General features: G+C 37.1%; 1 protein-coding gene across 3 annotated transcripts in view; it reads left to right on the forward strand.

The window, feature by feature from the left end:
• PDE7B (phosphodiesterase 7B) overlaps window positions 1–21,969 on the forward strand; it is a 276,538-nt gene that overhangs the window by 236,925 nt on the left and 17,644 nt on the right. For all 3 annotated transcript variants that reach the window (XM_036221959.1, XM_036221960.1, XM_016165846.2), the window contains 5 exons: window positions 2,848–2,999; window positions 4,970–5,033; window positions 6,855–6,950; window positions 9,135–9,235; window positions 10,625–10,756. In XM_036221959.1, the coding sequence (XP_036077852.1) occupies window positions 2,848–2,999; window positions 4,970–5,033; window positions 6,855–6,950; window positions 9,135–9,235; window positions 10,625–10,756 (545 nt within the window). The remainder of the gene's footprint in view (window positions 1–2,847; window positions 3,000–4,969; window positions 5,034–6,854; window positions 6,951–9,134; window positions 9,236–10,624; window positions 10,757–21,969) is intronic.

A 21,969-nucleotide genomic window follows, 5' to 3' on the forward strand; every position in this document is an offset into this window, starting at 1 on the left:
TATGTAACTCATATTTAAGTCCATATCCACATTTCACAAATTGTCCTAATCATGTCATTTGTGGAAATTTTTTCTGATCTACATTCCAATTCGGGGTCATGCATGGCATTTAGTGTACTGTTTCTGATATCCGTGATCATGAAACAACACCTGAGGCTTTGTCTTTCATGATGCTGACTTTTTTTTTTTTTTTTTAAGAAATATGGGCCGACTGTTTTGTAGTGTCCTTCAACTAATGTTTCCTTTTTATTGGAGTCAAATGCACATTTGGTGTAGGAACACTACGTAGTCAACGTTGTAACCTCAGTACAACATTCATACACAGGAAGCAAATGAAGTCTTTTTCTCTTGTCATTAGTGATCCTAACTTTGATTTAGTGAAGATGGTGACCCCTCTACATTTGTCCACTAAAGTACTACCTATTTTTTCTTTTCTAGTTAATAAGTCATCTATGAGGAGATACTTTGATACAATGTGATTATCCTGTTGCTTTTTAAACTTTCACTTTAATAATTTTAGTGTCCATTGACGATTCTGGCCTTAATCAGCTATTGCTATAAAGGCTGCAAAATGGTTAACTTTATAACTCTATTATTCCATTTACATTATTGACTGACACTCTCTGCAAGGAAGAGCTTTCCCTTCTCCTCATTTATTTACTTACTTACTTGCTAACTACCAGTGAGGACTTGTGGATTCTTCTTTCAGTCAATAATTTATGATCCATTCTTCTATTAGCCACTTTGATGCTCAAATTTTCTCATATTTCCCCTTCAAATTGTGTGTTCTGTCATTATTAAGTGATCCCATCATTTTTTTAGCTCTCTCTTATTTTTTGGCATTACAAGAAGTTATAGTTCATTTTTTAAATAAATGAATGAACCACTTATCCTGTACTTTGACTTGATAAACTGATAGAAATGAGTGAGAATTCACCAGTAGAATTGAGTATACATATACAGTATACTCCCTCATCCATGGAGGACATGTCCTAAGACCCCCAGTGGATGTCTGAAACTGCGGATAGTACTAAACTCTATATGTATTATGTTTTTTCCTATATATACATACCTACGATAAGGTTTAATTTATAAATTAGGCACAGTAAGAGATTAACATAACTAATAATAAAATAGGATAATTATAATAATATAATAAAAGTATATGTGTGAATATGGTCTCTCTCTCTCTCAAAATATCTTATTGTACTATGCTCTTCCTCCTTCTTCTTGTGATGATTTAAGATGATAAAATGCCTTAGTAAGTCAAGTACTTTCACTTACACTTGTTCATCTAAAAAAAGTACTTTACTGCTTCTTTTTGGCATACTCAAATTGCCAGCTTCATTCTTGTTCGTTGGGACCATTATTAAGTAAAATAAGGTTACTTGAACACAAACACTGTGATATCTCGGTCTGATAACTGAGATAGTTACTAAATGACTAGTGGGAAGGTTGTATATACAGCAATGGGTACTCTGAACAAAGGGATGATTTATGTCCTGGGTGGGATTGAGCAGGACTGCAAGAAATTTCATTGCACTGCTGAGAATAGTGTGCAATTTAAAACTTATGAATTGTTTATTTCTGGAATTTTCCACTTAATATTTTTGGACTCTGGTTAGCTGTGGGTAATGAAAACCATGGAAATAAAAACTGCAGCTAATGGGGGTACTACTGTACCATTTTTAATAGTGATGTGTGCCTAAGCACCCAACTTCAGTTGTATGCCTCTTATCTCCATGTGTACTAGTCTGCCTCTTCCCACACATGAACTCCAGATCCACTCTAAAATAAAAAGAATGTTAATCAGGCAGCATTTCCAGAGAACGGTAGGTTTTGGCTGCCATGAATTAAGTCTTTGCATGGATAATGCAACATAAGTCATGAACTGCTGTTGGTCACTCACTGTCATTGGGATGTACGACATTGCTCAGGAGGCCTTTGCCCAGTTTCCTCGGCTTCTGGCATCCATTGTGATTTTGAGTTCCATAGAAGAAAAAGAAAGATGGGAGGAAGCATGAGAGAAACCAAAATTTCTTAGACATGAATAGTATGTCTTCTTACTAGACTGCTCAGTTGACTCCGGATCCAAAATTGGCAGTGGAGGAAAGACATACCATGACAGGCATTCAAATAATGTGCTTGGGGTATTTCTGAACAATCACCACAATGTTAGCAAGCAAGTTTTGAAGGGTACATGTGACATGAGTATTAATGTATCTCTACTGACAGGATCAGACTTTTATGGCCATCAGCAAAAGGAAATATACTCCATTGAAAGTAAATAAACACTCTGCTCCATGTCAGGAGAATGCAGGTCACTTTATGCTGAGATTATTGATTCTTTTGCCACTGATGATCCAGGGACATTAGGATACACTTTCTCACATCTTAGTTAGTGTACTCTCGATTCCTCTCATTCAGATGAGGGATTTGATCAAACTAGAGTGAGTGTAGGATAAGAAACTGATCTAAATTTTGGAATCTCAGTTCCCATATAGCAGAAAAAAGCTTAACTGTTCCTTTAAATGCATGCAGAAGTATATGGATTTTGCTCGCTGAGCATATCAGCATCATTAATTAGAAAATGAAAATTTTAATTCATATACTTTGTCTTTCAAAATTACATTCAGAAATATCTCTGCATTTTCATAAATGTAACATATAAGAAATATAATTTCTTGTCCTAGAAGAATTTCAAGCATAGAGTTAAATAAGCTATACTTAAGGAAGCATTGAAAGCATCTTTAAAATTTCTCTCCTTTATAATACATTGTATTTTTACATGGTGGAGGAAATAGAGCTTTTTAAAAATATAACCTGGAATTTGATTACTTTCCACAGATACAACATACTCAGGGGAAATTGGTACCAAGAAAAAGGTGAAAAGACTATTAAGCTTTCAAAGATACTTCCATGCATCAAGGTTGCTTCGTGGAATTATACCACAAGCCTCTCTCCACCTGCTGGATGAAGACTACCTTGGACAAGCAAGGGTGAGCTAGCTAACCCTCTGTTACCTCACAGCAAGCCAGTAGCTGAGAGCCTGTGTCTCCACTGATAGCACCCAGGGTTGAGTTCTACTTCTCTGCCACTGGGATGCTCTGTGACTCTGGCTAGTGACTCAACATGTCTGGACTTTTCCTCAAATATAAAATGAAATTAATAGAAACACACACATCATAGAGTTGATGCAGAGGTTAAACGAGGTAAAGTACATTTACATGTACAATACTTTTTATAACAATTTTCATTTTTATAAATGTGCAAAACATATTTGCAGAACACTAAGTAAAGTAAAATTTTGGACTGATCTATTACTAATAAGAGAATAACTAAATTTATAGCTCATTGAATTATATACCTATACTGAAATTAACTCAATAACTACCAACTCTTATTTCTACTTTAGGCTATCGGTATGGTACTTTATCTTTTTTATAATTTTTAATTTATTCAAATAATTTTTACTAATTTTACAATTATTTTTGCAATTCACTGGTCCCACTGAAGGTTGAAATTAACATATGACAATCTAAAAAAAAAGCTCACAGACTATCTGTAGCCCAAACTACCAAAGGAATTTAAATTTCAGGAATAAACTGCTTTGTTTTAAACAGAAGTCAAAGGTAGAACAGTTTATGCACCAAATAGTATTATGATGTCTATATACTATTAAGAAATATATATGATTAATATATACTATTAAGAAATAAGCAGCAATTAATGTCGGAAGAACAAATTCCAACATTAGTCTACAAAAGAAGAAAGAAAAATCACTCTTCCTAACAACCCAAGGCCTGAAATTGAGTGAATGCTCGTTCATTCATTTGGTTAGAGGAGAGCAAGACTAAGATCCCAACACTAGAGCATTTGCGACAAAGCCCTCTCCGCCGTGCCCCCTCTCCAGGCAGTCGCCTCCCATGAAAGGAAACACTGAGATGTAGAAACCAGGGCAGGCTGGAACTCAGGACATCAGAGGTTGAGTCCTGGCTCTGCCTTCAGATTTACACGACTTGAGTAAAATGCTCGCTCAGTCTAGATCACACAAATGACTTCTTAGCCCTTCATGTTTCTGATGCCGTTGTGAAAGCCTTTGTGTTGAGGTCTTTGGCCTTTATCATAAGACACAGAGAAGCCCTTCAGAGTCAGGTGGAGGAGAGCGAGCCAGCTCTGACCTGAGGCAGCGGCTGTGGGAGCAGGCGAAGGCCCAGCTGTGAAACAGTGAGGACAGAGTCAGCAGCTGGAACTTTGTATCTAACTCAGGGTTAACACCATCTGGTTCTAGGTATGGGGTATTTTTTAAAAGAGAAATAGGATAATAAGCCTACATTAGACATTACGTCTTTAAATTACCCAATATTTTCAATTACTCAGTCTCCTATTACAGTGGGTCATTTCATATTTAGTCCACATTAAGCAGAGTAACATGCTCAGCAATAATTTTGAATTCTTTTTTTAAAAGACTGTTGTAAACCTTCTTCCTAAGTGAATAGTAGTTTATGATATAGAGACTTTATTGAACTACCATTTTAACAGATACCTAATGTGCATGTGCTTACTATGTACAAGCACCGTTCTATGCACTTATATTACATATTTATGTTTACATATATTTATGTTTACATATATTACCTTATTTAATCCTCACGACAATGATCTGAGGGAATAATCAGCCACATTTTTGAAAGGTACAGAGGGGTTAAGGAATTTGCCCAGGGTATCGAAGCCAGTGAGAGCTGAAGCTGACTCGGACCAGGCAGTTCGATTCCTGATACTATCCCTTTACCACTTGTTTATTACTAAGTAGAGTAAGATTTGCTTTACTATAAACAAGTTGCACACAAATAGTGATATGCTACTAGTTTCAATTTTCTAATTGTTTAACTTACTCTGTCTGGAAGTAAATGTGTGAGCCTCTGATATGATTCATTTAAGTACTATGTTTTTTTGTTTGCCTTTTCAGCATATGCTCTCCAAAGTGGGAATGTGGGATTTTGATATTTTCTTGTTTGATCGCTTGACAAATGGTAAGTCACTCAAAAGAATTCTCACTAAAACATACACCATAAAATGTGATTAATTTCATAAAAATGAAATTTATTTTTAAACATTGTTATTCATTTTTCCTCCTTTCTCCACTTTCTTAAGTCTATAGCCACTCAAGAATGAACAGGGTAAATTAATTCAGATGAAGAATAGGACTGAATTTGACCTTAGAATCTTAAGGAATTTGAAAACCACAGATTAGGTTCTGTCTTTGCAGAATACATTGTCCACATGCAAAAGGAGAAAGTTCATCATTAGTTAACTGATGAAAATTAGAAACAAAAGCTCATCCGATCAGTCCTGACTCTTACAGGGCAGGTGTTTGTGCGCTTTGATTAAATGAGTCAAAATTGTTCTCTCGCAGGTATTGTTCAGATATGTTTAATATCATAAGGAAACAATTGCTGTGGATAAAGTATAGAATCTTAGGCTGCAGCTCAAAGGAAAAGCAGATATTCTCATTGGTTTCACCTTTAAAATATTTGTGCCTATAAAGTCTTCCTTTAAGAGAATAACACAAAAGACTATTATATTTTCATCTGCCCATTAAACAAATGCTGATAAACTTAGGGAACCAATGCAAGGCATCACCTTTAATGCTAACTTTTATACGTCCTATCATCTACCAAGCTTGTGCTTTATGTCCTTAGAGTTGATTTTCTCACCATTCTAATACTTGAAAAAACATGCAGTGAAAAGAAATATAGCCTAAGACCATGAAATTGAGCTTTATGCTGTGGAAAGCTAACTAGACCACATGGGGTGTTCCCTTTGTTCAAATCAACTGAGAAATGGGTACCAGTAAATGAAATTAACCATAAACAGAAGGATTTGTTAAATGGCATTTGTTTAAAAGACAATATAATCATGACTCTCATAAAATTACAAAATGAGCACATCAAAGATTTTATGTAACTCAATTAGAGATGCAATAAGATGCTACAACTAGTTCAAAGAAGAATTTAAAGAGCCAAACATATATAGAGAGAGTGAGAAATGCTAAAATAAATTTATAAAAGCTGCAAAACTGGGAAAGCAATTGTATTTCCACCTAATTTAATTTGCATGTATACGGACAAGAATCACCTGCAATGCTATCAGGTGTCTACAACTTTGTTATAAAATAGCTCAAAAACAGTGATAGTTGCAGAAACACATAGAATCAGGTACCCTGAAAAGTGTGCTTAGGCAATACTTAGTTTTCCATTTAAGACATTCAGTCATCTTCTTGGTCCATTTCAAAGTCTTTCAGAAACTCTAGCAAGCTTTTAAAATTCAAAATCATTATTCTTTAATAAATAATTTTTCTTGAATGCTTACAAGTTATTATAGCTTCAATTTTGCATCTCTGTTGGCTTGAGTAATGAAATATGTCATGGTCAAATCTCATCTTCGGTGATTTTTCCATAGAAAGAATAGACTATGACTGTTAAGCAATATGGTGGCTTTTATACCCCTATAAATTTAAGAGCCAATTGGAAGCAACTTAAGACACATTTCAAGTGACTGTTAAACTGTCTTTATAAAATAACCATACAGACACACTCAAGTGTGCGTGTGTGTGTGCCTGATACCACAATAGGCAGACTCTTTCTAACTCTTAGTGTTTTCATTGCCTTTGGTGTAGGGAGAAGATCTGAGCTAATTTCACTTGTACAGTAAGATAAAACCTAGTAATAATAACCAAAGGGAATGATCTTATCAGAAAACTTTCATTACAGAAACTTTGGATCCTATTGTCAATCTTGATATTTTAATGGTGAAGAAAACGAGTTAAAACAGGTGACCGTTTTTTTCCATAGGAAATAGCCTGGTAACACTGCTGTGCCACCTCTTCAATACCCATGGACTCATTCACCATTTCAAGTTAGATATGGTGACCTTACACAGGTTTTTAGGTAAGTCTTTTTTTCCGTATTTCTACCTCCTTTCTCATGAATAATGGCCATCCATAATATTATTTAATATAAAGTGGAAAAAACCATAGCATGGTAAACAAAGACGTCAAGTTAATCTTAAATTATCTCATCTTAATTTTAACATGTGGTTTACCTATTTAAATCACTGAAAAATATTTACTTGATTAGCTATATTTGCAACAGGTAAAAGCTATGTAAAGAAAACCATCAAGAACATGTAACTGGTAAAGAAGTTACTAATCTGTTCACATATCAACAAAACCCCAGTAAGGTATGCCTCAAGCAATTCCAATCTGGACATGAGTTATTGAAAATCTTCAGTAGGTTTTTTTCTTTTTTTAAATAATACGAACTACCATTTATGCAGCCCCCACAACCTGCAGGATGCTATTGGTGTGTTATTTCCAACCATTTTTCAACAACCCTGCAAGTTGGACATTACCACCACCATTGGCCCACAGTTAAGGAGAGGTGCAAAGAGGTTTCATAACTTGTTCAAGGTCAACAACTTATAATTGGCAGAGCCTCAGTCCATGCCCTTTCTCTGACTTAAAAGGCCACCATCTTTCTTCAACTCCACCATCACTATCTATCAAAAAGCAGCCCGAGTTCTTATTTGAATTTATGCGCATTCTTACTTATCTGCCAGTAAATGACTCAGGGCACGCTTTTAATCATCAAATAAATTCTTGCTTCCATTTAGCATGGTTCTGATTTCTTCGACTTAACCCATTCTGTGCTTTGAGTTTGAAAGCTGACTTGATGTCATCAAGAGTAAAAACCAGTGACAGTAACAGTGACAGTGATAGCAACAGCAGCAGCAACAACCAGGCTTACATAGTACTTACAGATGCTGGGAACTCTTTTTAAGGACTTGCATATATTAACACTTTTAATCCTTACAGTAGCCCTTTGAGATTGGGACTATTATCCCCATTTCATAGAGAAGGAATTTAAATAATTAAACTATATCATGAAATAAAGTTCTTTTCCTATATATTTATTATCTCCATTTTATAGAGAAAAAAATAAAGGAACTTGTGGTTAAGTAACTTGCCCAATATAAATAAGTGCCAGAGTTTTAATATAGTTGTAAGACAAACCTGCTGAATAAAAGGTATACAAGTCATAACAGAAATTTTTGAAACCAGCCATAACATGGCTCAGTTTCAGAAACATAGATAACCTCATTCTAATTGAATTTATATTGCTTGAGCAAAATATTGGTCATAAATAAGATGGAACAATTTTGATTCGTCTAAAGAGGGAGAATACAGATGCTTTGGGCATGTGTATGCACCCAGAGTACATATAAGAATGCAAACATTTGCTGACAGAAATAACACCAGAATCCAGATCCAAACTCATAGCATGGGCTGAGGAAGTATGGCCACACTTGCAAATCTGGACATTCTATACACACCGATTATGTTGCATCCTAAGCATTGCCTTGGTTATTAGCTGACACAGGCTATGGCTTCTGTAAATAGCAAACCAAAATTACCTTGCTTATGTCTCTACATGGTTCCAAGAGCACCCTGGGCCTTAGATTGGAAGGGCATGAAATGTGATCATCTAATCTGAATAAGGTAGAAATAAAACCAAGAAGTCCTTAGTTGAATTAACTCAGTACCTTATCTGAAGAAGTCCTGCCTGAATATAGGCCTGAAGAGGTGCCAGAGTTGCTTTGGTCAGTATTTGTTATTCAAGTGATAAAGCCGTCTTTGGATACCAGGAGTCCGATGCTACTAAGGCTCTTTAAAAAGAAACCTCTTTCAAGGCATATTATTCATAAACGGCAGTGAACTTAAATAATTAAACTATAGTGTGAAATGAAGTTGTTCTTTTCCTACATATTTATTTTTTCTATGAATGAAAGCTTTCATGAATGCCAGACAGGGGTGATTTATGAAGGTGGCAAGGGTTCCCAAGGGCCTCACAAATCCTTTTAGCCTTTCTCCCATCTGCCCTCCCCCTTCCACTCCACTAAAAACAGCCCAGGAGAACTGCCAAACTTGTAAACCACGTTCATTTTTAAAGAATCCCCAGGCAGCACACTTTGGAGACACTGATATTTTCAAGCAAAAGGGATCCTCAATAAATCTGAGCTAATGACCTTCTTGTTTTGGTTTTAGCTGACTGGGTTATCTTTTTACCTCCTAGTCATGGTTCAAGAAGATTACCACAGCCAAAACCCATATCACAATGCTGTTCACGCGGCTGATGTCACCCAGGCCATGCACTGCTACCTGAAGGAGCCAAAGGTAAGGCAAGATCCTCTGCCTCCTCAACCACCTGGAAATGCCAAGCAAGTGACCTGCTGGGTCCCAGCACACCAGAATAACTGTGTTATGGGTCATTTACAATATGAATATGAATTGTTTATATTAAAGTTCCAGTATCATTTCTGAACATCGTACAGTACTCATGAAAGAGGATGTAAACTTTCTGAGGTTTCCTTTCATAATTTGTATATTTTTCAAGGCTCCATAAGACAAAAACAATGCTTTCTGTGACAATTTATATCTTAGATATCTTCCACAGTCCCAGGATCTAGCTATTTTGCCTTGGACCTTTGTCATAAATAGTGCCAGCACTGAACTTTTCCGGGAAAAGTCTCCCACCTCATAGTTTTCGATGGACAAATAAAACCAAAATTCTTCACAGCTCATGCTCCATTTGCTATTACAGCAAGTGGACATCCTGAGATTCGGGCCCCAAAAAACTTGTGACTGTCAAAGCCCTCTTAGCAAGCCTGTCTTGATGTGGTAAACCAATCCAAAATTTAAAACATAATAATAATTCTTGTTATTTGAAATCGAGGCATTTCTTAGCCATGTACAACTTAGTGGGTATCACATACAAGATGAGTTTTCTTAAGGTTTTTGGAAAATAATATTCCAGTCCCAGACTCTGTTTAGTTCAATCAGTTTTAACATCAACCACTGACTATACAGCTGCCAGACAGGCATTCCCAAGACAAAACTGGGTAGATGCCTCATCCATATGAAATAGCCTAAAGACATGAAAGGTTTTATTTTTTAACCTCTAAATAGTCTGAAAATTGTACTATATCACACAGTTGTATATTTACAGTTAGTACTCAATTCCCATTTCCCTGCTTATTCTCCCAGCTAACAAAAAAATAAATAAATAATAAAAATGACACATTTCCCCACTATTTACTACACTTGAAGAAATAGGCAAAGTTTGCGATTTAGCTCATTCTTGATTTCATATTTCAAATGGTTGAAATACACAAATGTTTTTTTTAATGTGTGCATCATTTTGGTTTTAACTCTTTCCTTCATTTACTGCTTTCTCTAGGAACAAGGCTGGCTTCAGGCTCTGCCTTCTCCCTGCCTAACCACGACAGGGAAAACAGTAAAAGGCAAAAGCATGGCAGTAGGAAGGAGAGAGTGCCTGAATGATTCACACGGTTTTACTCACTTAATTGCTTTCCACACAGTCTTTTCTTTTCCTTGCGATTCCATTTGACTATCACTTCATTGACTACTTCAGAGGGTAGAGGTCTGGATGAAAAGCCTGAACAACGCAGTGATGATTCATTCGATTTGATTTAGCCAAAACAAATGCTAACCTATTTATGAAAATACACCCATTGATTTCCCACTATGCTATTTTTTTAACAGCTCGCCAGCTTCCTCACACCTCTGGACATCATGCTTGGACTGCTGGCTGCAGCAGCACATGATGTTGACCACCCAGGGGTGAACCAGCCATTTTTGATCAAAACTAACCACCACCTCGCCAACCTTTATCAGGTAAGAGAGCTCAATGTTGAGCCAGACACGGTATGGCCAACTGTCTTAGGGCCCAGTCTGAAGCCTGAATCTTACCCTTGGAGACAGCTTCATTTAGGATCTGCCTCGGTAATGACTACCGCAAAGAACACGAGTTTGAAATAGGTCAAGGATATCCCCCAAGAAAGATTAAAAGAGTTTACAAGGATATCTAAGGAATTCGATTTGCTCCAATGCAGATTTGAAACTGTTCGAAGTCAAGCAGGGTCCCTGAGCCTACTCTCTGATGGTCTGAGACTCTGTCTCCCTGGAAACTATCTCATATATAATGGCCAGTTAAAGCCAGTCCTTGTAAGACTTCTATAAATGACACTTCCCAGGTGTGATCTTAATTCAGACTTATGTCTCTAGGGCCATCTCTGAACTTTATTGCCTCTGAATCAGAGGTATGTTATCGAAAACAATAAGTATACACTGTTGTTATAAAATGGTTCAGCAACATGAGTAAGTTGACCTGGAGAACTTTTATCTATGATATTGTTTTGAATATTAAAACATATCATAAATGAATTACTCCCAGAATTTTCAATGTGATTCTTCGGAGACCTTTGGTTGTCATTCACAAAATTGTTGCTTACGAGGGAATTATTAATCTCAATTTTAGTAGATCTTTTAAAAAAAAATCAGCGCTGAAAGAATTCTTGACAGATCCTCAAAAAACAGCTGTTATCATACAAGACGTTGCATTTATTTTCGATAAAGCAGCATTGGAACATTCTCTATTCAGTTGATTAGCTTTGGACATAGGTAGTAGCTGATATTCCCAGGTTGATGGCTCCACCTGGTATGTACTTCAGCACTGGACTCTCTTGGACTATCAGCCAACACCTGGAACTGGGATACGTATGACCACAGAGAAAGAACAGGAAGACAGAGCTAAGAGAGTATTTTGGTGGTGAGCTGAAAACTAAACAAAGATAAATAAAAACTAAAATTAAGCTTTGTAAAACATCCTAGAAGCTAAATTGTTGCTTGAGAAAAACACAGACATTTGACTAGAGAAAAAAATGAATAACTGGACCTAGAGTCCCCAAGTAGATTTTCTATTCCTGTCAATTCTGACTTTTTCAAATGTCTTTGGATAGACAAAGAAAATCAATCAACAAGATTGGCTACTTTATTCATTCCCATTTAATGTAAATGCTTACATCATTCTGATTTCTCATCATCAAATAAATCAAATCAATGGAGTTTAAGAGAGTATCTACTGCTATGGCTAATTTGTACATAAAAATGAGCATCATAAAACTGTACTTCGACATGTGGTATATATAAAATGTATCATGAATTCACATTTAGATAGCAAGTCAGAAAGAAATACGCCAGATGTTAAAAACATAAAAATGAGAAAGTAAGTGTAGAATTTCATCAACAATGAAGAATCAAGTGCTCACTGCTGATTAACAAAAATCGATTCTCAAAAGACAAGTACTCCAATATATCTTCTTTAGATATTAAAAATGTTCACCAAGAAATGGAGTCCTTATTCAAACTTTTGAAGTGCAAATCATTTTTAATGTTTTTTATTTTAATCTCTTGTTAAAAATAAACACTCCAATACATCTAAATTCTGCAGACTTTTCAGTGCAACATAGTCTTATATATTTTCAATCAGCAACTATTTACTACATATTTTGAACGATATAATAGAATCTAGAATATCATCTATATACAAAGATGAATAAAATATAATCTCTGCCCTCAAACATTTGTTTAAAATCAGATGCTCAAAAGGTGCAAAATCCAAGAAAATGTAATCCTAGTTTGAAAAAGGCTTGAAGACTTAGCTAAAGATATTTGTATAAATATAACTTTTTGAAAAGCCTTTGAAGAGTAAAAACTTGTGTTGTTCTTTGTATCAAAGATGTTATTACAATAAGGTGAGCTATTGTTTTTTCCAGCAGTGGATTTATCAGTATCTGAACTGTCTAGCCTGATCTGTGATAGGAGAGAGAAGAATCCTTTTGATAATGACTAGACAGAAATTGGGATATAGGACTTGAAAACCACATTCAAGATACTGTCTTCATCAGGCCCCTGCTCAACTGGTCTTAGGGTCTCTTAGAGGCTAGAGACCTACATCTTTGTGTTATAGAGACAGTGCTGAAGGCAAACCAGTATCACACAATATCATTAAGTTACTTCTGATATCCTAGAGTTGGCCAGGATTTTATCAGCCAAGTTGGGGCTTTAATATTAAAAGTAAAAATTGTTAAGAGAACCTGAAAATAATATGAGATTTCAATTCTGTCTAAAAATTTATGATGCCTTTAATATTTGGCTATATACCAATATTTACTATCTGAAGGAACTCCAAAAATATAAATTCCCCATAAAATTCAATTCAACAAATTATATAACCAACCTTTATTCAATACTTATTATGATTCCAATGCTGTGCTGAGTGCTTTCTATGTATCATATTATTTAATCTTCAAAATAGCCCAATTAGGCAGGAACTATGATCATACCTACTTTACAGAAAAATGAAAATTGATACTTGAAAATTCAAGTGTTCTTCCTAAAAATAATCAGCTAATTAATAGCAAAGCTGGGATTAGAACTCAAGTCTTCTGTCTCCAGAGTCAAAGTGCCTGCCTCTAAAACTCATATGAATCACTTACTGTGTGCAGGAAGCTGAGAGCTCTCCTCTAGATCTTCCTACTACAATGAGGGGGACAAGAAGATTAGAGACAAATGGCTTAAAGTGGGAGAGACTTGATAAACACTCTACTAACAAAATGGGATGGAAAGATAGAAATTGATTCTGCAGATAGTTCTAGGCAGGAGAAAAAAACTTCATGGAGGAAGAATAGTGTAAAGTGGGCCTTGAAGTATAACATTTTTAGTAGCAGAGCTGAGAAGAGGGCATTAGAGGAAGCACGAGCCAGGGTACTTTGGGAATTAAAACCCACAACTCCAGAGTAACTGAAAATGGACTGTCCCTATGGCCTTTAGCTGAGCACAGTCCTGCCATGACAGCCCCTGCTCTCAGATCAGTGTCTTGAGCATATTATGATTAAGTATACAGTCTCTCTTTTGTAGAAACTGTATATTAGCTGTACAGAACATGAGCTAGGTCAGAAAATCTCTACTCTGACCCAATTGTAAATGAGAAACTGGCATAACTCTTCAGGTTTTCAATTTCAAGAAAAAAAGAAATCATGTTACATAACATAGAAGCTGAGCGAGACTATTAACAATACATGATATTTAAAAATCTTTGGAAATGTAGCTCTTTTAGCCTACCAAGGGCCTGTTTGTTGAGACGTGCATGAGTTTTCAGGAAACTATATGCAGATTTTCAGAGGATGTATTGTGCACATTTTTCTAGGGAGAAGAGGGTCCATAATGTACACTCGCATTTTAAAATAAGTTATAGATTCAGAAAATATTAAAACCTATGATGAGTGAAATATATCTATGTTACACAATATATTTTGAATATGTGTGTATGTATGTGTGTGTGTGTGTATACACACAAAAATTATACATGCACACACATGTGGTTAACGGGAATACACTAAAGAGGATGTGCCAGGAATTATGTGGCTTTGAGAACACCCTGTGCGTGACTGCTACAATCTAGACTTACTATAAATGAGATAAATGGAAGAGGGCTTCCTCTCCCTCCTTTTGTTGGCTGTGCTCTTTTAGTTCTAATAAATAAGATCATTGAATAACGCTCAGCTTGTGCTTCTGCCCTGAGATAAGGAGAGAGCCAGGGCAGCTGGAGTGAAGGCTGGGTCAGAGGGCTCTCTCCCATTGCCTGCTGTCTGGGCCAGACTCACTCGCTGAACTGCCAACCCAAGTCCAAAGTGAAGGTAATGAAGGCGCTTCCACCAGGCGCCTTTCTCATCAGCCTGGAAGCAGTCCAGGTGTTCATGGTGGACTAAGAAAGAAAGGGGCATGTGAGACATAGTACCCAGAATTTGTCTTCTGTCCCTCCACCCCGCAACCCTCTACACACATGGGCTCAGCAATTAGGCAAAAAAAAGCATTAAATCAGATATGATATTAGTTATTACAATTGCAGAAGGAATCATTTTCTCTTCAATTTAAAGTTTAATTTCTTTTGATAGAGTCCGACTATATACTAACTAGTGACAGCAACCTGATGAATAAAATGATAATTGTTCCATGAAACATTATATTTATTGCATTTAATACTGTCTTGCCTAAGTATATAATCATTTTTCTTAGTCACTTATTACAAGTACTTAGAGGAGGTCAGCATTTTTAACCACTTTTTGATCTTAATGACTCTGAACCATAAATAGGAAGGTAACAGAATCAGGACAGACATTCTTTCCACATGGTCCTATGACCTCTACTCAAACAAGCAACAGGAAAGGTGTTTTTTGGAAAGTAGTGTGAAAACTGTAAAAAGGAGGCTCGAATTTTGATTTCTTATTTTACGAAGTTTCCACTGTTCGTGGTGAGGTGGCTGGCATGTGGCATGTCCGTGACCCTAATCTGAACACAGGCTTGCCCCTTGCTCAGCAATTGATGTCCAGGCCCTTTGCTCTCAGACCAGAGACTGGGGCAGATGTAGATCAAACAAATGGGAGGTTATCTTCAAACAGGCAGTAAACATGGGGGTGCTGTAGTTTCTTCTAGGGCCAAGGTCTTGATTAGAACTCAGGGAGCTTCAGTTCCTCCGAGACCGCCAAGGCTGGGGCTCTAGGAGTGTTACCAAGGAGACCCCTTGGCTTGTTAGGGAATAACTCGGCCACTTCATTATCTCCTGTTTTGTGAGCAATTAAAAATGGAAACACAGGCTATGTTCCTGTTGTTGTTTTTTCTTCCTGGAGCCTCTAGTTTAAAAGATGTAATTAATTCTGATTCCTGTCATACATCAGACTCAGTTTATCAACATGATCCTGAGTATTTAAATTAAAGAAAGTATCTAATAAATAGGGGGAAAACTAACAGTTTAAAGCTGCCTCGTATGATAGCAAAATCTGCTCTGCCAGATTTGCTTTGACAAATAGACTCTTGATTTAATTTGAAAACCTGTGTTGGTGGTTTATTAAATGCCAAATGTGTTGTTATTCAGGAATAAAGGGGTCGTTTTGTTCTTAGGATGGATAGTACTTGACAATTCAGACAGAGAAATAAAGGATTTGGCATAGGAGTTTTAAGGGTTTCATTTTTTTCCAAATTAAACTTCTAATGGGTTTTGTTGCCACAAAAGTAGATATTTACTCTTTCAATTTTAAGATGAAGATTATTCTTAAAACTATAAGTATGAAGAGTCCAAGACACTAGAACACACTGTCATTGGGATAATGCAAAATTGTTAAACTGATGCTTCTTAAAGGTAGACAGGTGTGGTGATATGCAATGTGGGATTCCAAAACAAAACTGGGATTTTAACAGATATTTGAGTGGTATCTTCTCATCCTATGTTTTGATCTCCGTGAGTATTTCTGATGATTTTCCTTTTTTTTTTCCAATCTATTTTTCACTGATGTTGCCCTTTGAGCCACTATGAAAGCCAGATGAGTCTAGAGGCACAGAGCCACCTCCCTGCTAGTAAAGATCCAGGTAACTCTGGCCGTTCCCTCTGGAACACCAGCAAGTTTCCTCTTGCTCATCAGGTTCTGGGCATCAACATCATGGTCTTGTCTACACTCAGCCTGGCCTAGTTCTAACCTTTCCTCCACTCTGTAGCCAGAACAAGTTTCCCAAAACTCAAATCGGACCCATAGATGCTTGCTTAAAATCCCATTGCCCTCAGGATTAAGTCCAAATGTTTTAACACAGTTTATAAACCCTGTCATGATCTAACCATGCCTCGCTTTATGGGTTCAGCTCCCACCATTACTCAGCTAGGCCTCTGTACATCATCCAGTCTGAATTTCTTTCAGATTCACAAACCTATCACTCATTCCTTTATTCATTTGACAAATACTTATTGACTCTTATTGACCGCTTAACACCTACCAGGTGCTGGGAATACAGAAGATGAACAAAACATAAATCCCTGCATTCTACCAGGAGAAACAGAAAATTGATAAGTAAACTATGTAGCATATTAGAAAGCAAACATTTCTAATGGTAAAAAATACGACAGGGAAGGAAGATGTAAAGTGTCCTCTTGCTTATAGGTCTTCACACACATACTCTTCCTTCTGCCTATTTTAATGCAATATGTTCTCTCTACATTGCCTGTACCAATTGACTCCTCTCTAACTCAGTCATTCTTTTGATCCCAACTTGGACATATCTTCCTCTTAAAAGCTTTCTTTTTCTTTTAAAGTTCATCTTCCGTGCCCATCCTATGTGATTTCACAGCTCTCTATTACTGCCTGATTAGATGTTCCTATCCCCCATAGTCTTCAAGCTTCTGGGCACCCACCTCATTCAGTGCTGTATCCTCAGCATCCAGCATAGTCCTGGTGTTCAGTGAAAACTTATTGGGTGCCGTGAGATTTACTGGATGAGTAGATGGATGGGAGGATGGATGGATGCACAGAGTGGACGCATACAGCAAGAAAGACAGAACCTAAGTAACATTGAGAGATCGGGACTATTAGCAACAGCAAGTACACGCAGAGACCCAGTGTGGAAATCTGACAAGCCAAGCCAAAGTCACAGACCAGGGAGAACACCAAGTCAAGGCATGCACCCCTCCTGTCCACTGAGTAGCTAGCTACTCCTGCCTGCTGATTATTACACTCTTGCTACCCGACATCAAGGGCACACCACGAAGAATGAGAAGCATTGATTGAAAAATTCTTTATAATGTTTTTGTTTTTATCTTATAATTGACAAACTCTATCTGATATATGTTATTTCTGTGGTCATTACCTGATCCTGGTTGTCTATGAATGAGCAGTAGGAGAGAGCCCGTTGCTATAATAAATTTTAAACCCGTTTGGCTTTGGCCTAAGTCTAAGGATTTCACAACAGGAAGATCCCAAGTCTGGCTTCTATCAGCTATTGACCAAAAATTTAACAGGACTCTTTTTCTTTTGGCAGTTCCTTAAACTTTTGCAGCTACCGAACTTTGAGTTTTCGGAAATTAATTACTCAGTGTCCATTCAACAAATATTTACTTATTTGAGTGGCACTGTGCCACATACTGGGGCACAAAGATGAATAAGATATGCTCCCTGCTCTCAATGGCAACCATGTAGGGCAGTGGTTTTCAGACTAGGCGTGCATGCCCATAGGGATCCACGAAGCCTTTCCAAGGGGACACAGGCGCGAATGATGCCAACAGAATCCGTTTTCAGGTCCTTAAGCTGACCTGCCTGGAATGTACTTGCAGGGCAGTCAAGCCAGTTCGACTTTTCTACTCCTCTTTCACAATCACCCTGTTCCCATTTCACAAAAGAAAGGCGTAGTTCTTACCCATTATGCATATTGCCCCCATGTGAAAAATACCAAAGGAACAACTAAAAATACTAAAGGAAATCTCCTATAATTGAGGTATTATAACTCTCCCAGCCATCTTATATATGGATGCATTGCCGATAAATTTTTATTCTCAAGCAAATGATTTTTTTCCAGATTTGTACTATACATGTATTTTGATCGCTTAATAGTAAAAATTGCATTGTAAACTCAAGCTGGAAAGATATTCTCTACCTAGAACCTAATGTTAGGAAGATGTCTTATATATTTATTTATATACTTATTTTTGTTGCAGAGAAATGTGATAAGGTGAAAATAAAAGAATTTCATACATAAAATATATTATATTAAAATAAAATTTTATGGGGAAATAGAATGGAAATATAAGTTCTAGAGGAAAAAATCAATTTGAAATTTCCAACTTAACCTTGGAATAATCAAACTAAGTGAAATAAGCCGGACAGAAAAAGTTGAAGAATCACACGATATCACTTATATGTGGGATATAAACCTAAAAGCAACAAATGAACAGGACAAATAAACAAAGACTCATGGACATGGACAATGGACTAGTGGTCACCAAAGGATAGCGGGGAGGGGGAAAGGGAGAGGTAGACAGGGTTGGGGCAAAATTTAAATCATTTATATAAAGGAAGGAAGGAAGGAAGGAAGGAAGGAAGGAAGGAGGAGGAAGGAAGGAAAGGAAGGAGGGAGGAATGAACAAAAACGGAGAAACTAAACCAAACTAAATCCTCCTCAATCCCTCACTCCCTCCCCCCTCCCTCCCTCCCCCCATCCTCCCTCCCTCCCCCTCCCCTCCTTGCCTTCCTTCCTTCCTTTCCTTCATTCCTCTTCCTTCGATTAATGCCTTAGGAAGGAAGGGAAAGAAAGAAAATGCAAACATTTTTCCAACTTAAATAATTAATTATTCATATGTTTTTTCAGTGGATGATACATGGGCACTAAATGCCATAGGGGTTTAGGTTCCCTTAGATGAATTTAATGCATAACAGTGATATGATTTTATATGAAGATACAATAGTCACAAATACACAGGACATTATTACATCTTTGGTTAAAATTGGAATTTGTTATTTTTGAGGAATGGGGATAAGTAGACGGCATGACCATACTGAAGTTAGGTGAGCTCCTGGAGGGCAGCAATTTTGTCTTATTAATCTTCAGACCCCCACACCACCATAACACCTAGCATATTATTAGGTGCTCAAAAAATATTAGTTTATATTTAAACCCATGATTAGGGAGATGGTAGAAAATTCTGTCAAATAAACCCGTCACATTCTGGCAGCTGTAAGGAGGATGAATCGAAGGAAAGAAAATTAAGAAAGATAATAAAGCACCGAAATAGGGTTGCTACGATGAAAAGAAGGGCTGGCGATAAGCGGCGCCGCGTTAGGAGAACCAGCAGGCCTCGGCGACTGGTCGGATGTGAGGGCTGAGAGTGGCTGGAGGACGAGTTCTCCTCCAGTACAGCCTAAAACTACCCAACTCACTACATTCAAACTACAGGATTCCTCACAATGAAACTAAATCTGGAGGTAAGGATTCCAGAGTGGGTTTAGAAACTAACATCTAATTAAAACCCTCATCCATACCCTTTTAAAGCAGCAACTATGGATAATCTTTGGAAAATTAAGCATAACTATGGTTTATAAAGTTCAGGCTTCTGAATGCTTACATGAGGCCACGTGGGGGAAATTCTTAGGAGGCAGCAAGGGGTGCGTGCAAAGCTCAGGACCTGACAACTGGAAGACCTGGGTTTAAGACCTTCCTCAGCCATTCACTAGCTGTGTGGCCTCTCAGAGAAAGCCGAAGTTTTATTATCTATGAGTTAATGATAAAAATAGTAGAGTTATGTGACTAGTAAATGAAATCCTGTAAACCAGCTGCTTCGTAAATGTTAGTCAGTCCCCTCTGCCGATGCTGCCTTCTTCTCTTATTTTCTGGAATCCCCTGAAGTGCCCCTACTTCCAGCACAGTTCTGGACAAAACGCTTTTATTTATAGTGACTGCCCCCTGAAAGGTCGTGTTTGTAATCGTGTACTCTACTGTCTTTTAGTCTGTGCCAGCTTCCAAGACCACTTAATTTCCTTCCATTTTCCCGATGCTCATCTCCAAATATGGTTTCTCCAGCAAATTTCCCAAGTATCCTTTTATTCTGTCTTTAGGAAGATTATTAATGAGGATGTTAAGTCAGGGTGGCATAAATAACAATGCTTAAGGCAATCCTCCAGACACTTTTATTTTACTCAACAGTAATATGGTGTGATTTATCCTCAGGTCTTCTTACAGTTTTCCAGCCCCTTGAAAAACTCACATGAGGACACGCATGTCTATATCTCCTTGAATTAGCCTTGCAAATGAACGCTCATGAGTGACTGAATTAAATGTCACCACAAGATATAGAACATCTATTACATCACACTAACCTATCACTCTCCGCTCTCTTAAATCTTTACAGTCAAAACAAATTAGTCTAGCATGTTATTTCTAATAAACATTCTGTTTTGTTATGTGTGGCTCATGCCCAAAAAGGGATAATATACCAGTTGATAAAAGTAGCAAAATCTCATCACTGGTTCCAACATGGTCAAGATAAAGAAGAATGACTCCTTGGCAAAAAGAGAAATGAATAGCAATAGAATAGCCTATTCGGAGGATCTGTCTAAGACTCTACGTCGTGAAACTCACTCTACAAATCCTGGAGAGAACTTGCTGTCTGGGTTTAGAAGGAAAAAATAGACACAGTTCTCTTGAATTTGCCTTTTCCTAATAGATCCTTAATTGTGTCAGTCATGGAGGTTCTCTTTTCTCATTTCCTGAAAAAGTTGAGCATTATACAGGTGGCTCAGTTCTAGTGTTGGGGCATAGTGATAGAATAGTTTTCAGACTCTCCCCAGGCTCCATTATTTTCTTTGCTCTTCTCCTCATTGTTTTTCATTGTGGCAAAATATACATAATATAAAATTTACCACCTTAATAATTTTAAGTCTATAATTCAATGATATTAAGTAGATTCACATTGCTGGGCAAGCATCACCATCCATCTCTAGAACTCTTTTCATCTTGCAAAACTGAAGCCCTGTGCCCATTAAATAATAACTTTCTATTCTTTCTGTCTATGTGAATTTGTCTACTCCAGGTACCTCATATATGCAGAATCATGTAATTTCTCCTCATTCGAAATGGACATTATGTTCCTGTATTTTTATAAGTTTATAACCCCTCTTGAAACAACATAAAGAATGAATAAATAAACAAATAAGAAAATAGAGCAAGAAGATCTCTTGGGAGCTAGAGGGGTTCCATTCTATATGTATCAAGTCAGTAGTGAGGCCATAATATTTGCTAATTAGAATAAAACACTATGAATTATAAGAAACATTTCTTATTTAAATAGTTAGCTAATGTTCAGACAGGCAGCATATGTAAGATAACAGTAAGGTCAAAAGGGAGATCGAACAAAGATGAGGTTCCTACAAGAGTGAAATATCAAGATATTGAACAAGGAAGCAATTTAGATTTAAACCGAGATCTAGTAGGCTAAATGCCAATATACTGGTCACAAAAGTTATTGACAGAGCTGCTTCTGTGGCAGCAGATCTCAAACTGTAGTGTTCGTAAAAATTAGTCACCACAAACCTGCCAAGTCAAAATGGTATTGACTGGGACTCAGGAGTCTAAATACATCCCCAGCTGCCCAGGTGGTTCAGACACAGGTTTCTTATCAGTGTTGATAAATCATGTCAGTGCTCCAGGGGCCAGAAACAGGGGCCAAGACAGGAGTG

Source organism: Rousettus aegyptiacus, unplaced genomic scaffold, assembly GCF_014176215.1.
Source record: "Rousettus aegyptiacus isolate mRouAeg1 unplaced genomic scaffold, mRouAeg1.p scaffold_m13_p_1, whole genome shotgun sequence".
Taxonomy (NCBI): Eukaryota; Metazoa; Chordata; class Mammalia; order Chiroptera; family Pteropodidae; genus Rousettus; species Rousettus aegyptiacus.